The sequence below is a fragment of the Dreissena polymorpha genome, chromosome 4 (genome assembly GCF_020536995.1).
Source record: "Dreissena polymorpha isolate Duluth1 chromosome 4, UMN_Dpol_1.0, whole genome shotgun sequence".
NCBI lineage: Eukaryota > Metazoa > Mollusca > Bivalvia > Myida > Dreissenidae > Dreissena > Dreissena polymorpha.
In genome coordinates this window covers 75569817-75588020 of record NC_068358.1, presented here as the reverse complement: position 1 = coordinate 75588020, position 18204 = coordinate 75569817, and the positions used below count along the sequence as shown (strand labels likewise).

Below are 18204 nucleotides of genomic sequence, written 5' to 3'. Positions count from 1 at the left end.
TGACCAAAATAAATATGGCAACTTCCTTCGATAAGGATAGACGTCCCAAAGTAGGCGTAGGTGTTTTAGTCAAAAGTTCATACCATCCTGGTTGCGTTTTATTAGGGAAACGAAAGGGAAATATTGCAGGCCAAGGACTATTTGCTTTACCGGGCGGTCACCTTGAATTCGGGTAAGAGCAGACGTTTCAATAGATTCGCTAGATACCGATCGAAAACTGGTTATGATGTAATGCGTTTTCGCGTTTCTGGCTACAGTACACTTTACTGGTTATACACGACTAACATACAGGCTTTGTTACATTCAATAAATTGGCGAGGTATAAAACCCGGAAATATCCGGAAAACCCGGAAATCTTTTAGGTAAAACCCGGAACCGATATAAAAGGTTATAACTTCATTATTATTCGTCCGATATTAATTATAATGGTACCGTTGTAAAGAAGATCCTCTACAGATTCTAACCATATCAAAATATTTTATGGCAGGGTCGTAGTCGGCCTGTAAATCGCGGACAAAGTCGGCCTATTTTAACGATTTTTTTTACACACGCAAATGCCGTAAAGAAAACCCGGAACCGATATAAATGGTTATAACTTCATTATTATTCGTCCGATATTAATTATAATGGTACCGTTGTAAAGAAGATCCTCTACAGATTCTAACCATATCAAAATATTTTATGGCAGAGTCGTAGTCGGCCTGTAAATCGCGGACAAAGTCGGCCTGTTTTAACGTTTTTTTTTACACACGCAAATGCCGTAAAGAAAACCCGGAACCGATATAAATGGTTATAACTTCATTATTATTCGTCCGATATTAATTATAATGGTACCGTTGTAAAGAAGATCCTCTACAGATTCTAACCATATCAAAATATTTTATGGCAGGGTCGTAGTCGGCCTGTAAATCGCGGACAAAGTCGGCCTGTTTTAACGGGTTTTTTTACACACGCAAATGCCGTAAAGAAAACCCGGAACCGATATAAATGGTTATAAATGCATTATTATTCGTCCGATATTAATTATAATGGTACCGTTGTAAAGAAGATCCTCTACAGATTCTAACCATATCAAAATATTTTATGGCAGGGTCGTAGTCGGCCTGTAAATCGCGGACAAAGTCGGCCTATTTTAACGATTTTTTTACACACGCAAATGCCGTAAAGAAAACCCGGAACCGATATAAATGGTTATAACTTCATTATTATTCGTCCGATATTAATTATAATGGTACCGTTGTAAAGGATCCTCTACAGATTCTAACCATATCAAAATATTTTATGGCAGAGTCGTAGTCGGCCTGTAAATCGCGGACAAATTCGGCCTGTTTAAACGTTTTTTTTTACACACGCAAATGCCGTAAAGAAAACCCGGAACCGATATAAATGGTTATAACTTCATTATTATTCGTCCGATATTAATTATAATGGTACCGTTGTAAAGAAGATCCTCTACAGATTCTAACCATATCAAAATATTTTATGGCAGGGTCGTAGTCGGCCTGTAAATCGCGGACAAAGTCGGCCTGTTTTAACGGTTTTTTTTACACACGCAAATGCCGTAAAGAAAACCCGGAACCGATATAAATGGTTATAAATGCATTATTATTCGTCCGATATTAATTATAATGGTACCGTTGTAAAGAAGATTCTCTACAGTTTCTAACCAAATCAAAATATTTTATGGCAGGGTCGTAGTCGGCCTGTAAATCGCGGACAAAGTCGGCCTGTTTTAACGGGTTTTTTTACACACGCAAATGCCGTAAAGAAAACCCGGAACCGATATAAATGGTTATAAATACATTATTAATAGTCCGATATTAATTGTAATGGTACCGTTGTAAAGAAGATCCTCTACAGTTTCTAATAATATATAAAATAGTTTATGGCAGGGTCAGAGTCGGCCTGTAAATCGCGGACAAAGTCGGCCTGTTTTAACGGGTTTTTTTACACACGCAAATGCCGTAAAGAAAACCCGGAACCGATATAAATGGTTATAAATGCATTATTATTCGTCCGATATTAATTATAATGGTACCGTTGCAAAGAAGGACCTCCACAGTTTCTAATGATGTTAAAATATTTTATGGCAGGGACAGTGTCAACCTGTAAATCGCTGTGCGGTAAAAGTTGACCGAAAAATACCGTTTTTTTTTACACAGAACAATGTCTTGATGAAAACACGGAAAAGCTAAAAGGGGTTATAAAAGCATCCTTTTCCCAACCGACCATACATTTTTGGTACCGTTGTTACGGTATTCTTCCACTGTTTCTAAATATGTAAAAAAATATTGTGAGAAAGCATAATATGAAATAAGACGATGCATCAAAGCGAAAATGGTTATAAATGCATTATTATTCGTCCGATATTAATTATAATGGTACCGTTGTAAAGAAGATACTCCACAGTTATTAACCATGTCAAAATAATTTATGGCAGGGTCGAGTCCGCCTGTAAATCCCGGTCAAAGTCAGCCTGTTTTAACGTGTTTTTTTTTTGCTTTAGATTCACATGTTTGTTTTTTTAAGATATGAAAGATGCAAATGTGTCTAATTTATATTGTTTTCTGGTCTTTAAGCTATCTTATATATCTGACTACGTGCTATTTTGTTGGAGAAATGAAAGATTCAAATGTGTCTTATTTATATTTTATCCATGTATCGTGTGTATTCAGTGTCATGCGAAAATATATCTTATTTCTTAATTTCCACCTTCACACTTTATTAGCGCCGTCTTTAATTAGTTCATTAAATTAATTAATTTAATATAATGTGCAACGGTGAGGTGGATCAATGCTCGTTGTTAATTTAAATTACACACCACTTCAGCAATAAATGAAATCAGTTATTTTGGCTGTAAATCCATTTTTTTCCGTACAGTAGCCATGTTCCTGTGTATTGAGCTGATAAGATCACCACAGCAAGTTGCTAATACATAGTGTAGACTTAAACGAAATCGGTTATTTTGACTGTAAATCCAATTTTTCCAGTACAGTAGCCATTATGGCCATGTTCCTGTGTATTGAGCTGATACGATAACCACAGCAGGTTGCTAATACACAGTGTAGACTTCCCCTGTTTTATTATAGTATTTGTTATTTACCTGCTTGGAATAAATGACGTGTATTCATTCGGGTCTGATGGCGTTTTGTTAAAGGTCATTTAATGCAGAAAAGCTGGTTTTCTTACATAATTTTTCAATCATTTAAATAAAAAAAATAATAATGAAACAATGAATGTGTAATTTAATTCTCAACTCTCGCTTAACTCAACGTTCAATGGGACGCGCATAGTTCTTTTTATAAATTATGTACAAATATAATATGCTATACATTGTTGTTTATTTACTCAAGAAGTACCAGAAAGAAGCATTGTTATGTATAAAGCGCTTTACTTTTTCAAAATTCTACATTAAATAAAGAAATATCGTATTTTTTGTTAAGTGTACGTGCTTGATATATATTCATAAAATAGCAGTTTTTTAAACAATCGGTCTTTAACCTTTAATTTGATGCAAATGAAAAGAAGAACTGCCTTTTTTATGTTTAAACTTAAATCAATATTTTACGAAGTCATTATTGACTAAATAAATATGTACATTTTTTCACTCCATTAAAATCGGCCCTTATAGTTTACTTTCATGTATATATAGAATAATTGAGTGCTTTTCGGTGATTCTATGCTGGCGCGATAGTGCTTTTCGGTTGCAAATAAAAATACTATTGTGCGTAATCTTTAAACTTAAATCAATATTTAACGAAGCCATTAATGACTTAATTAATACGTACATGTTTTCAATCCATTATAAACGGCACTTATGGCTTACTTTCATGTAAATATGAAGAAATTGAGTGCTTTTCGGTGATTCTGTGCTGTCGCGGGAGTGCTTTTCGGTCTTCACATGAAGTGCTTTTCGGTCGGTATATTGCCGATATTTATCCAATTTTGGGCATTAATACATCATAATAAACACAAGGTAGTATAAATATGCATGAAATATAGCCATTTATAAATTTTGGGCATTAATACATCATAATAAACACAAGGTAGTATAAATATGCATGAAATATAACCATTTTTATCTAATTTAGTCCATTTACACACAACAGAAACGCAATTTTTCATATATATTGCGAGAAATCGAGTGCTTTTCGGTCTTCACATGAAGTGCTTTTCGGTCGGTATATTGCCGATATTTATCCAATTTTGGGCATTAATACATCATAATAAACACAAGGTAGTATAAATATGCATGAAATATAGCCATTTATAACTAATTTAGTCCGTTAAGACACACTAAAAACGCAAGTTTTCATATATATAGCGAGAAATTGAGTGCTTTTCGGTCGTCACATGAAGTGCTTTTCGGGCGGTATATTGCCGATATTTATCCAATTTTGGGCATTAATACATTATAATAAACAAAAGGTAGTATAAGTATGCATAAAATATAACCATTTATAACTCATTTAATCCGTTACACACAATAGAAACGCAATTTTTCATTTATATAGCGAGAAATTGATTGCTTTTCGGTCTTCACATGAATTGCTATTCGGTCGGTATATTACCGATATTTATCCAATTTTGGGCAAAATGTAGTATAGACATACATTCATATAACCACTAATAACTAATTAAACCCGTTAACACACGCTAGAAACGATATATTGCATATAGAGAGAGAGAAATTGAGTGCTTTTCGGTGCTTTTCGGTGATTGTATGGACCGACTTAAATACCAATAGAGCGTGACACAAACACAGCACAATTGTTTATTTCGGCAAACATTTTGATATTATTTGCTTTTAAACATAGCTTTTAATGACCATTGATAGATGAATAATGTTATACTATTATTTGTAATTTCAAAACATGTTACTTGGTGATGTTATTCACGTTCAATAAATACATCAGTTATTCTCATTAACCTGATGCCTGTTGTCTGCTAATGTTACAATACGACGCTTAAAAATGTGGATTGCATAAATTTAAAGGTCAAATTCCGTTTGCACTATAATACTTGTAATAATGCATTATAAATATGTCAAGCATGTTCACTTTAACAAATACGATACTTCTTTATGTAATGTAGAATTTTGCAAAGGTAAAGCGCTATATATATGACAATGTTTTATTTTTTCCTGTTGATTAAAAACAAAAACAAAATATACCAATACATATAATATGTGTACATACTTGTTTAAACAAATATAATGAATCACGTGATGTTTTTATAATTTTGTTAAGCGTGCGTGACATTGAACGTTGATTTAAGCGAGTTATGCGATTTAAAAACTGATACCACTCAGCTTGATTTATAATTCATGTTCCAACGCGCCAATGTATTTAATTAAATGGTTTCATGAAATTGTGTTTAAAAGCATAACGATTGAAAGTATGGAAGAAACACAGTTTTGCACATAAAATGATCGCCAACAGACCCGAATTAATACACTTCATAAATGCCAATCAGATAAAAAACAATTCCAATAATAAAACAGGGGAAGTCTACACTGTGTATTAGCCACCCGCTGTGGTTATCCCTATTTATCAGCTCTATCTCAGGCACCTGTGGCTACTGTTATGAACAAATTGGATTTACTGAAAATAACTGATGTCATTTATTGAGAAATTGTTATGTACATTTAAAATAAACAACGAGAGTGGACCCACATCATTGTTGCACATTAGTATAAACTTCACTGTAATCTAGGCGCCCCGTAATCTGTTCTTTAAATAGACATAGCTTTAATAAAGACGGCGCTAATTAAGTTGGATATTAAGAAATAAGATCCATTTTCGCATGACCCTGGCAGTATAGCATGTAGTATTATATCAATAAGACACATTTGAATCTTTCATTTCTTCGAAAAAATAAGCACGAAGTCACAGGTAAAGAAGCTACATTAAGCGCACTGAAAAAGATGAATTGGACACATTTGCATCTTTCATTTATTACAAAGCATGTGAATATGTACAATACTTTTATTACTGACACATTATTATTAAAGTCGACGGACAACATAAGAGGGAACCACAATTAAATAAGATCCATTTTCGCAGGATAGTGGTTTTTTTAGAAAGTATTCACATATTAATTTTAGCTTGCATTAGTTACAATAATACGTGCGCGTGCCATTGAACGTTGAGTTAAGCGAAAGGTGCGAATTAAAATCTGAAACTATTATGTCATCTGTACTAACAGCATTAACTCAATGGTGTCAAATCCTCTATAGTCAATTAAAGGGACATTTTCATTTTTTGAAGTAGTTAAAAACCAACTTGTAGTGAGTGATATTTTGATGCAACCAATTGAAACTTTTGACTTTAAATGACGAAAAATCGGATATGGGTGCATTGTGTGTGCTATGTATAAAACACGACAGTCACTACAAAATCGTATATATAATATACTCTGTAAGAAACGTTACATATTATGACATTTCAAATTTAAACCACAAAATTGACAACTATCCAAAGATATATCATTCATTTTAGTGAAGGAATGATATATTATAATAACCATGAAAAGTTTTTCCGTTTGACTATGCCTTTTACGGAATAATTTTTTTATAATAATATATATAAAATAAACGATATTAATGATACCTTCCTTTCATGTATAGTGTACATGTAAGACAAACAGATTCTTTCAATTCATCGCTGTCATTACATCAGTCTATTAGCATCTCATTCGCAATGAAATAATTTGCATTTCACGTGTGCAGAAAATGATTCATATTTTGGTATTGATGGAATCTGTGATAAACGCACGGTTAAAAATCTCACGCTTCTTCGAAAAAATAGCAAACCGCGTGTTGCCAAAAAAACGGGACAAAAGAAACCGAAAAAAGCCGACTTCGAAATTAACCCAGCACCCGATTCAATACTCATGACACCAACTGGAAAATCTTGCGACACATCGCTGAAACAAAAGCTCGTCAACTTAATAGCATCAACCCCCAAAACACCAACGTCTAAAAAAAGAAGCCGGAACACCAACAATTCATTCACTTCTTGTAAACAAATAAAGTTTGACAACAATTTAAGTTCAATTGCAGATGACGTTCTCGAAGAAGAAAACCATTTAAATATAAGCAGCGATGATTCATTTACCAGTGAACAGACGTGTTTTAATCAAATGACCATTGATGACGCGGAAGACGATAATGTAGAAATTGCAAATATATCTACAACAGATTTAGAGCTAGTTAAAAATCCATCTGGGTGGCTGAACGACCCAATAATAAACAAATGTCAGCAAATGCTAAAAGAACAATTCGCGCTTGACAGTGGGATGCAGAACACACTTCTTGCTCCGTACTTTAATCATGATTTAGGTACCTGGGATATAAATAAACGAAACAAAATCCCCCGTCCGCCCAAATACATTAAAGCGCCAGTAATCACTGGGTATTATCATACCAATCACAGAAAGATCGACATGTTATTGTGGTGGACAGTTTAAAATCTCCAAGAACTTTAAACAGTAGTATTTCAATTCAAATCGCTCAAATCTATGAAAATGGAGAGCGCAATGTACAAGTACAAATACCCGACGTACAACGTCAACCTAATTACACAGATTGTGGTGTTTTTGCTATTGCAAATCTTACTGAGGTGTTACACAACAATTATGATGTAGATTTTTCAATTATCAGATATGATATACCAAGAATGAGAGCACATTTATTAGAATGTATTACTACACAACATTTTACAACATTTCCAAAAATAGAAAAAATGCCAAAAATGCCGTGTAAAGTAGCAAAAAGTTGTTCTATTAAGATTTTTTGCGCTTGTAAGTTGCCTGATATAGTTGGCGATATGGTGGAATGTGACAATAAAAGATGCAAATTGAATAGATGGTTTCACAAAAGATGTGTTGGGTACACAATGACAAACCAAGATGAAAAATGGTTGTGTCCATACTGCACATGGTAATTTGAGATGAACAAGCACTGAGATAAAGGTATGTGATTATGGTACAACAATTATATCTTAATGTTTAGATATACGATATCTATTTAGATATAATGTAAAGATATCCTCCAGTACAGTTACTTTTGAAGTGTCATTTCCACTATAACAAATTAATCTATCTCGTCCAATAAAATGCAATTTATGCCTTCGACATCCAGCCCCGGAAAAAGGGGGGGGGGGATAACTTCCTATATACGGGTATATAGGGATGTGCCGAAAATACGGGGTGAGTTTTTCGACTAAAATTACTGATATGGGTATGGTTTTGAGAATCTAAGTATAGATATGTGTATTGAAATCCGAACTTTGCTTGTATTTAAATGCATATATATTTGAAAGTATTTTAAGTATCAAAATGGGTTTGATAAATTTCATACTGGATTTACAAATAGACAGATAATTCAATAAGTATACTGGACAAATCGTCATTGATTGCATTGGACTCCGAATATACAACGAAAAAAAGTCTAAAGGTATATTTACAATGATATGCACAACCATTTTTGTACTTCCGTCACTTTTTCGCAATTTAATTAAAACCACACCATTATTGATAACGTTTGTTTCGAACGCTAACCATTCTGACCATTTTTTTTACAAACCCGCGATCACGTAGAAGCGAGTTATTTTATGCCTATGGAAGTTTTCTAGTATGCATGACAAACACAAGATCCAAAATGCGTTTTGGACTCGTTCGATGTTTTAACAAATATTTTACTGTTAACTAAAATGCCACGTCCGACTTGTCATTAAAATCCAGAGAGTCAAACGAAATGCACATCCACATTATGCTCTCTTTCAATTTATCTTAATTTTTTTTTAACCACATACACATGTATGCTCTTTTTCAATCTTATCGAAGTTTACAATAATGCATGACAAACAAACAATCCTAAATACGTTTTGCATTTGATGATGCTTTGAATAAATAATTAACTGTTAAAAACAAACCACGTTCATATGTCGTCGCTAATTCTATCGAAAATGCGTTCAAACTATGTGTCGTATTCTGAGAAAACTGGGCATAATGCATGTGCGTACAGTGTCGTCCCAGATTAGCCTGTGCAGTTCGCACAGGCTTATGAGGGACGACACTTTCCGCCTTAATTGTATTTTTGCTAAGAAGAGACTTCATTTAAACGAAAAATGTCATAACAGCGAAGAGTGTCGACCCTGTTTAGCCTGTGTGGACTGTATGTTAAATATTTTGAGGTTAAACTAGTTTTTTTTCGTCACTGAAATGACCACACACGATATACGTCACAAATCTCATAATTTAAATTTAAAGCCACAAGGCAATGCAAAATTAATAAAACATTATCTTATGCAAATGAATGAAGATGTTTCGATTAAAGATTTATAAATTTACGGAAAAAGATTTTATGTTAGTCAATTGTGTTTTGCTATGAGCAGGGATGTGCGAATAACTGTAAACTTTTGCTGAGCAAGTCATTTATGCTATTATACAGAATTGCAGTTTACCTACATATTTTTCAAAAGGTCAGATAGCTTAATTGGTAGAGCAACCCAGGCCGGTATCATTAGATGGCTCATGGGTGGGTTCGGGTTCGAATCCCGATCTGAACTTCGTAGGTAAACTTGTGGTTGCAAGGCTGGAAACGGATAGTGTGACAATTTGTTTTCGGCGGGGTTTTGGGCTAACCGTTCAGTTCATCAGTTCGTCCGGTCACATGAAACCGTTTTATATGGCCTGTTTGTTGTTTAATTGCTGATTAACATATTTGACACAAATCGTGCAGTCCCGCTTTAACTCCTTATTTATGTTGGCTATATTGCACTTTAGGGGTACGCTGCCATCATGGATTCCGAAATTTACGCAACTTAACACTAATTATAAGGGCTTGGGTTATAGTGCGTACCGGTAAAGTGCAATTGCCCCGGACTGTTTAGTTGCTCTTATCCGCAGTTGGTAATCGAACCATATATACTTCAGATGTGTGCCGACATAAGGTGATTTTATCTATTTTACAAACAGCAGCTTTTGTGCGATTTTATAACAAAAAAGTTACTTAGTTACAAGGACTGTTCTGTTGCTCTTATCTGCAGTTGGTTTTCGATCCATATATGTTTCTTCCAGATTTGTGCAAAATAAGGGTTTATATGAACTACACAGTCGGCAAATTATCACCATTTTACAAACGGAAGCTTTTGTGGGCTTTTCAAACATTGCCTCGTGTGACCTTTTGAACTGACAATATATCGTTCTAAATCATAAAACAATTTCAATGAAATGTACATGTAATTCTTTGGAAACGTTTTTCTAAGCAAGTTAATCATGCTATTCAACAGAATTGCATTTTACCCATATATTTTTCAAACGGTCAGAATAGCTTAATTGGTAGAGCAACCCAGGCCGGAATCATATCTTATTTAGATGGCTAATGGGTGGTTTCGAGTTCGAATCCCGATCTGACCTTCGTAGGTAAATTGTGGTTGCAAGGCTGGCAACGGATAGTATGACAATCTGTTTTGGGCGGGGTTTTGGGCTAACAGTTCAGTTCATTAGGTCACATGAAACCCTTTAATATGGCCCGTTTGTTGTTGAATTGCTGATTAAAGTAATAATTGAAAGTTCATTTCCTTACTTTTTAATAACAGTCTTTACGAACTCCAGGTTCTTCTGCTAGGAAGTGCCTTTAATGATTTAATTCAAATATTATCTGTATATAAGTTGTGTGTTAGTTTCTTCACGGTGCGTATATTGTATATTGTCATCTAGAGTCCGTGGTTTCTTCTATTACAGATTAATTGAGCTCGCTTTGATGCATCGCCTTATTTTATATTATGCTTTCTCACAATTTTTTCTACATATTTAGAAACAGTGGAAGAAGACCATAACAACGGTACCAAAAATGTATGGTCGGTTAGAAAAAGGATGCTTTTATAGCCCCTTTAAGCTTTTACGTGTTTTCCTCAAGACATTGTTTTGTGTACAAAAACAAAACGGTATTTTTCGGTCAATTTTGACCGCGATTTACAGGTTGACACTGACCCTGCCATAAAATATTTTAACATGGTTAGAAACTGTGGAGGTTCTTCTTTGCAACGGTACCATTATAATTAATATCGAATTAATAATAATGTTTTTATAACCCCTTTTTCCTTTTCAGGGTTTTCTTTACCGCATTTGCGTGTGTAAAAAAAAACCGTTAAAACAGGCCGACTTTGTCCGCGATTTACAGGCCGACTCTGACCCTGCCATAAACTATTTTATATATTATTAGAAACTGTAGAGGATCTTCTTTACAACGGTACCATTACAATTAATATCGGACGAATAATAATGCATTTATAACCATTTATATCGGTTCCGGGTTTTCTTTACGGCATTTGCGTGTGTAAAAAAAACCGTTAAAACAGGCCGACTTTGTCCGCGATTTACAGGCCGACTACGATCCTGCCATAAAATATTTTCATATGGTTAGAAAATGTAGAGGATCTTCTTTACAACGGTACCATTATAATTAATATCGGACGAATAATAATGCATTTATAACCATTTATATCGGTTCCGGGTTTTCTTTACGGCATTTGCGTGTGTAAAAAAACCCCGTTAAAACAGGCCGACTTTGTCCGCGATTTACAGGCCGACTACGACCCTGCCATAAAATATTTTGATATGGTTAGAATCTGTAGAGGATCTTCTTTACAACGGTACCATCATAATTAATATCGGACGAATAATAATGAAGTTATAACCATTTATATCGGTTCCGGGTTTTCTTTACGGCATTTGCGTGTGTACAAAAACCCTTTAAAACAGGCCGACTTTGTCCGCGATTTACAGGCCGACTACGACCCTGCCATAAAATATTTGGATATGGTTAGAATCTGTAGAGGATCTTCTTTACAACGGTACCATTATAATTAATATCGGACGAATAATAATGAAGTTATAACCATTTATATCGGTTCCGGGTTTTCTTTTTGGCATTTGCGTGTGTAAAAAAAACGTTGAAACAGGCCGACTTTGTCCGCGATTTACAGGCCGACTACGACCCTGCCATAAAATATTTTGATATGGTTAGAATCTGTAGAGGATCTTCTTTACAACGGTACCATTATAATTAATATCGGACGAATAATAATGCATTTATAACCATTTATATCGGTTCCGGGTTTTCTTTACGGCATTTGCGTGTGTAAAAAAAACCGTTAAAACAGGCCGACTTTGTCCGCGATTTACAGGCCGACTACGACCCTGCCATAAAATATTTGGATATGGTTAGAATCTGTAGAGGATCTTCTTTACAACGGTACCATTATAATTAATATCGGACGAATAATAATGAAGTTATAACCATTTATATCGGTTCCGGGTTTTCTTTTCGGCATTTGCGTGTGTAAAAAAAACGTTAAAACAGGCCGACTTTGTCCGCGATTTACAGGCCGACTACGACCATGCCATAAAATATTTTGATATGGTTAGAATCTGTAGAGGATCTTCTTTACAACGGTACCATTATAATTAATATCGGACGAATAATAATGAAGTTATAACCATTTATATTGGTTCCGGGTTTTCTTTTCGGCATTTGCGTGTGTAAAAAAAACGTTAAAACAGGCCGACTTTGTCCGCGATTTACAGGCCGACTACGACCCTGCCATAAAATATTTTGATATGGTTAGAATCTTTAGAGGATCTTCTTTACAACGGTACCATAATAATTAATATCGGACGAATAATAATGAAGTTATAACCATTTATATCGGTTCCGGGTTTTACCTTAAAGATTTCCGGGTTTTCCGGATATTTCCGGGTTTTATACCTGCCCCAATAAATTGAAGTGAAAATAAAGTTTGCCACTTAAATAATATACAAAGCACAAGTCAGTCGCTACTGCTCAAGGTCGAGATTATATTACAAAGAAAAGTGTATTCTATGTAATAAAGGCCTGTTAATACATGTACACAATTGGACCGCTTTTAGACCCAACTGAGCACCTGTGTACAGTTTACACCTCTTAAAAAATAGGCGCTGCACAAAATCTTCAATATAGGAGGAGTGGTTTATCTGAAAAAGAAGGCAATATGGAACACAAAAATAAGACCACAATCAAATGCATAAACTAGATCAGTTTAGTTTCAATAAAATATCTAGTTTTAAATTAGCAATTTATCATAAAAATGTGCATGCATACTTCGCAAACACCAAGCAGATGTTGCAATCATTCTGCTCGTTTAGTATGTCTAGAACGTATTATTCATTTATTTTACCAGAGAGTTAGATTATGTGAGCATTAACCTATGCAAAACGAGATGACAGGCAGTCAAAACACCGGCGTCGTCGTTATGAAAGGGTAAATCAGAGTTAACTGTTTTGTAAACGATCTTTGGGTAAATAACTTAGTTGGATAAAAACCCACACTCCGACGAAACAGCACTAAACACATGATTCTCAATATTAATCTCTAAAATGATAGGTAGCCAATTATTTATGGTATATCCATCAATATAGTCAATGCAATTTTATAATTTATTCATCCGACTCTACTGGCGGCAAAATCTTCAACATTCTTATGACAATTGAAAAGTTCCAATAAAGGTTTAAACATGTTGAAGACCGATATCTTAAATTAAAAACTAATGCCATGTTATGATTTATTAATTAGACTCTACTTGAGATAAATTTTTTCAACAATCTATTGGCTGTCGATAAAAGTCAGTGAAGGTTAAAACCTTGGTTAAACAGCTACGACGCAAAAACATACATGTACATAGGACGCGTCGAACGAACACTCAACGTACGCAAAGGAACTTGGATATAACAAAAGTGCTGTTATGCGATATGGATCTTTTTGCGTCAGATACAAACATAAGCACATGCTGTTTCCAATCATATGTTGCGCATTTGCGCATGACAATCGCCTTGGACAGTATCTCACACGTAACTTAAGTTATGCATATAGAAGGATACAACAGACAAACAACTACACATGGTAGGCTAGTTTAAAAGTTAATATTGCAAAAAAGTCGGGAATTCACTTTTGCTTTTACGAAAATTGTAGAATCTAAAGAACGGTTCGAATTAATTAAGATAATGTTATCACTAGTATGCGGTGATATTTGGTTCTAATATACCGTAATTTTTTATCATCAACCACAAATGTGTGTAAATTACGAAATTACTTATAAAAATATACCAGTTTAAACACAACATTGGGTCATATATGTACAATTTCAATTTTCTCGTAATATTTTAATCGTAGAACGAACAATTGTCAAAGTAAACAATTGATAACAATATAAAATTGTTTAACTTTGCGTCGTTTGTAGGGAAAGTTGGGAAGATTGTGCGAGTCGCGAACTTAAGGAAGAAACTGGTCTTTTTGCAAATTCTACGAGGTTTGTCACCGCTGTCAATGCGGTCAATATTGAGACCGACTACCACTATATCACCATTTTCATGGAGACTTTACTAGACGGCGAATTGGAACCTCAAAATTTGGAGCCAGATAAATGCGAAGGTATTCTGATCGGTTGGCATTTACATATTATGAATATAATAATTGCATTTTCAATATGTTTGGTTGAAACATTTGTGTACGCATCGCCGTAAAAAAAAACATCGAGTTTGATCTCGCATCATTCAGTACATTTGTACAAACATAAATCTTCGGGAAGTCAACGAATATCAAAATGAGTATTCGAATATTCGATTGCTCTGTATATAATATATTTGAACAAGATATGAAAGTAAATAATATTTTGTTTATACATGTATATATAAAAAATATTTCAGGTTGGCATTGGATGCCGTGGGAGAGTTTCCCCAGCAACGACGCGCTGTTCTACCCTCTGCGTGTGTTCCGGGAACTCCAACAGTATAACTGCAATTCATAGTGATTGGCGTCGTGGACTTAAATTAACTATCGTTGAAGATCCTTGTTTCCAGCATTCGCTTATCAGTTTTGATTTCAATAACCATTAATTGCAAGCTCGATTTTTTTTAACATTTATTGGTTCAGTCTGCGCATTTCACACGTTAACTTACCCATCACAGTATTTATGTGGAACACTTTTTCATTGATTTTACCAATGTAGATTACGAAAACTTAAATATGCTTCTGAATCAATTCAGACATGAAGATATATGTAAGTTTCATGTTTGCGAGCTTTAAATACATTAATAAGTGATCAGGGGTATTCTGATTGTGACACAAGTAAAACTCCCCATCCATTCAAACACTTAAATAATTCTTAAAGTCGATCATATAAATCTTCACAAGGTTAGCATGTGTGAATGGATAAGTAATGACCATAACATCTTGATTGAAATTGGAGCTATATAATATCAATTAAACACTTGCTGTAGAACCCCAATTAATACAAAATCGTTTGCTAAGTAACATGGACCGAATATCAATAGTTTCATTAAACATAAGATAGCGGTAAAAGCAAAACAGGAGTTCTGTTGAACATATCAGCACCCACCGTGTCTATGTTCCTTTTTTCTTAGACCAGCTGACACAACTCAAGTAAATTGTACACTAAATTATAGACATGCTTTATGAGGTAACAGACATAAAATCTATTTAAAAACAAAAGCAAATAAAAGGCTGCGGTTAACACAAAAGGTTTTTTCAATGTAGGAAAGAAGAAACTATTTTCAAACACGGAGTTTTGGTGTGTATGAAAGCATAATACTGATAAAAACGAGTCTAAATTTCACGTATCCGGCGAGAATGGTTTTTGAAATTGAAGAAAAATTTCGATAAAAATGCTATGTTTGAAGAAAAAAAACACATTAGCGTCTTTTTCAATAATTTAAGTTTAAACCTATTTATTTTAGCTCGATTGCATCGAAAGCCTAAGGCTTATATAAACGCTCTCGAGTCCGTTTCCTGGGCCTAGAACCAGTACTTGGTGTCTTTGGGGGAGATCTAAAGAACGCTCCCACGGTCAATAATTTAATAACAGTATTTAATGGAATTCGTGTTTTTCAAACAATAGCATGGAATCCGCAGTTTCTGAAGATAAACCTCTAGCGTTCCTCCTATGGGTTAAATCCTTCCTTTTTTAGTGTCCAAAAATCATTGCTTAAATACATGTATCGTTACATAAACATGCCAACTTGATGGGTTAAACTAATTTGTTGAAACGCATATACGGGCGTATTTATTATCTGGTAATTGCACCGACACGAGAACAAACATCTATTAACCATGTCATCTTGTCATGATCTTTAACTAAACCCAGTAACAAGCGTGCGTCTACTGTCAACAAACTAATTAGTCTCCGGCCACACTGACGTAAACACAAGGCATGCATTATTGCGAACAAGATCTAACATCAATTATGCGACACAAGACCTGATTGTGATTTTCGATATAAGACCTTATTGTGCAATTTGATTGCATTACCTCCCCTACCCGTCGTACATAGTAGGTTACGCATGCGCAATTAATTTCCTTCTATATTACATATAAAATAGTTGAAGTTCGATATCAACTTTTACCATGATCAAGCAATGACCCACTATATCATCATTGGAAAGATAAATGCATAATCTTTTGAAAAAATGGATGTCATTAAATTCTATACATTGTAACTCAAAATATTCACATTAGAATAGGCAAACCGGTTTTGACAGCTGTGCAGGCGACCATTTTGGGCTCAAATAGTATGACCTACTTTCAAAGCCGGGAACCATCAACAGAAAAAGAAGAGCACAAAATGGCTTTTTTTCTTATTGCTTACAAATATACCTTCAAATTGATACCAAAACATTCCATTTGCAATGTATTTTACAAATCCTATGCAGCATGCACTGAACAATGTGTGCTAAGTATCAAACTGACTGCATGTAACCCTAAAAACAGGAGTTCCGGTTTGGGGTTATGTGACCTAGCAATTTAAGGTGTCTAAAACGCGGGGTTGTAGACAGACCCAGTTTTTTATATTGACCCCGTAAGTATAGTAAAACTACCAAGACCGCGTAACTTTTTTTTTATAATGATACTTTATTTTCCTCGTCCATAGGTATGTGCAGGTCGAAAGACCGCGTAACTGGCACTTTGTATTAGTATATATATAACACGTACATGTTTGCGTATATTTCCGGAAATAAAAAATTTAGTAAAACAATATAAAAAACGCAAATATGTATACCTTAGAAAACGCAAACATGTTATGAGCATATATGTTATTACGTTCCAAACCAACGAAGTAACTATGTATACCTTAGCATATGTAATTACGTTTCAGACCAACAAAGTAACTATGTATACCTTAGCATATGTTATTACGTTCTAGACCAACGATGCGACTTGTAACAGATGCTAAAAGATTAGCTTCAAGAGTGCAACTATGCATACTTAATGTAAAAATGTGTTTTCAGACCAACAATGTATACTTTCTTATTTTGTTCAAATAATTATTTTGCTTCAAGAAACGAGTGGTGGGTTTACATTACTTTATAATAATACAGTTCCTGCGTCGCATGAATGAAAATGTGATTTCTTGAAAATTTTAGAAATTCATTTTTTTTACAGATCATTTGTTTAAACTTAAAGATGCTTAAGATGAACTTTTACTCAAAATCGCCTGATAAAATAGACGAGTTAACGCGTGACGTCACACGCACCTGCAATGTTTAGACTCCGCCTTTGTTATCACAAACCGATTATCTCGTTATGATCGGATACTGTCCAGACAATTACAAAGAAAACATGGTGTCATAAACCCAGGGTTATATACTTGGGTCCCTGCATAAACCACATGTTGCAGAAGAGTGTCTGGTCAGTAAACATAAGTTACGAAACTTCCATGTCATCTCTTGGCATATTGAGCAATCATTGAAGCCAATTTTTAAAGTTAAAAATACTGATCAGTTGATTAATTAAATATTTTAACATTAACAAAAATGATGACATTTGTCGGAAATGTATGAAAAGGAACTAGTATATTAGTATATATATTAGAAAATATTAGCGGCTTCAACATTATATGACGTAGACATAAACGTGAAACAATACAACAATGGATGCTGTAGTTGGCTGCGATTCCCTGTAGAAAATGGATCGCCTAATCGGAAGTTCATTTGTGTGCGGCTAGAAAACCAGCACTTTGACTTGATTCGGCAGCATGAAAGACCTACGCCCATGACAACAGAAGAAACGATACTTTCCTCGGAGAAAATGCAGACCACACAGACATGACAAAAACAAAGACAAAACATGACGAAAACAAAATGAAT

At 34.4% G+C, this 18204-nt stretch overlaps 1 protein-coding gene across 1 annotated transcript; it reads left to right on the top strand.

Moving 5' to 3' along the window:
• Positions 1–14: 14 nt before the first annotated feature.
• On the top strand, positions 15–15144 carry LOC127876871 (nucleotide triphosphate diphosphatase NUDT15-like). The gene is made up of 3 exons (XM_052422366.1): positions 15–172; positions 14283–14473; positions 14749–15144. Exons 1-3 carry the CDS (start codon positions 15–17, stop codon positions 14847–14849), a joined length of 450 nt encoding a protein of 149 aa, XP_052278326.1. The 3' UTR covers positions 14850–15144.
• The last annotated feature ends 3060 nt before the right edge of the window (positions 15145–18204 follow it).

What these genes read in the sequence shown, in the direction of transcription:
- LOC127876871 (XM_052422366.1), top strand. Translation starts at nt 15, where the DNA reads ATGGCAACTTCCTTCGATAAGGATAGACGTCCCAAAGTAGGCGTAGGT. An exon ending in GGCGGTCACCTTGAATTCGG is followed by an intron (nt 173 to 14,282) that starts GTAAGAGCAGAC and finishes CGTCGTTTGTAG; the next exon opens with GGAAAGTTGGGAAGATTGTG. An exon ending in GGAGCCAGATAAATGCGAAG is followed by an intron (nt 14,474 to 14,748) that starts GTATTCTGATCG and finishes AAAATATTTCAG; the next exon opens with GTTGGCATTGGATGCCGTGG.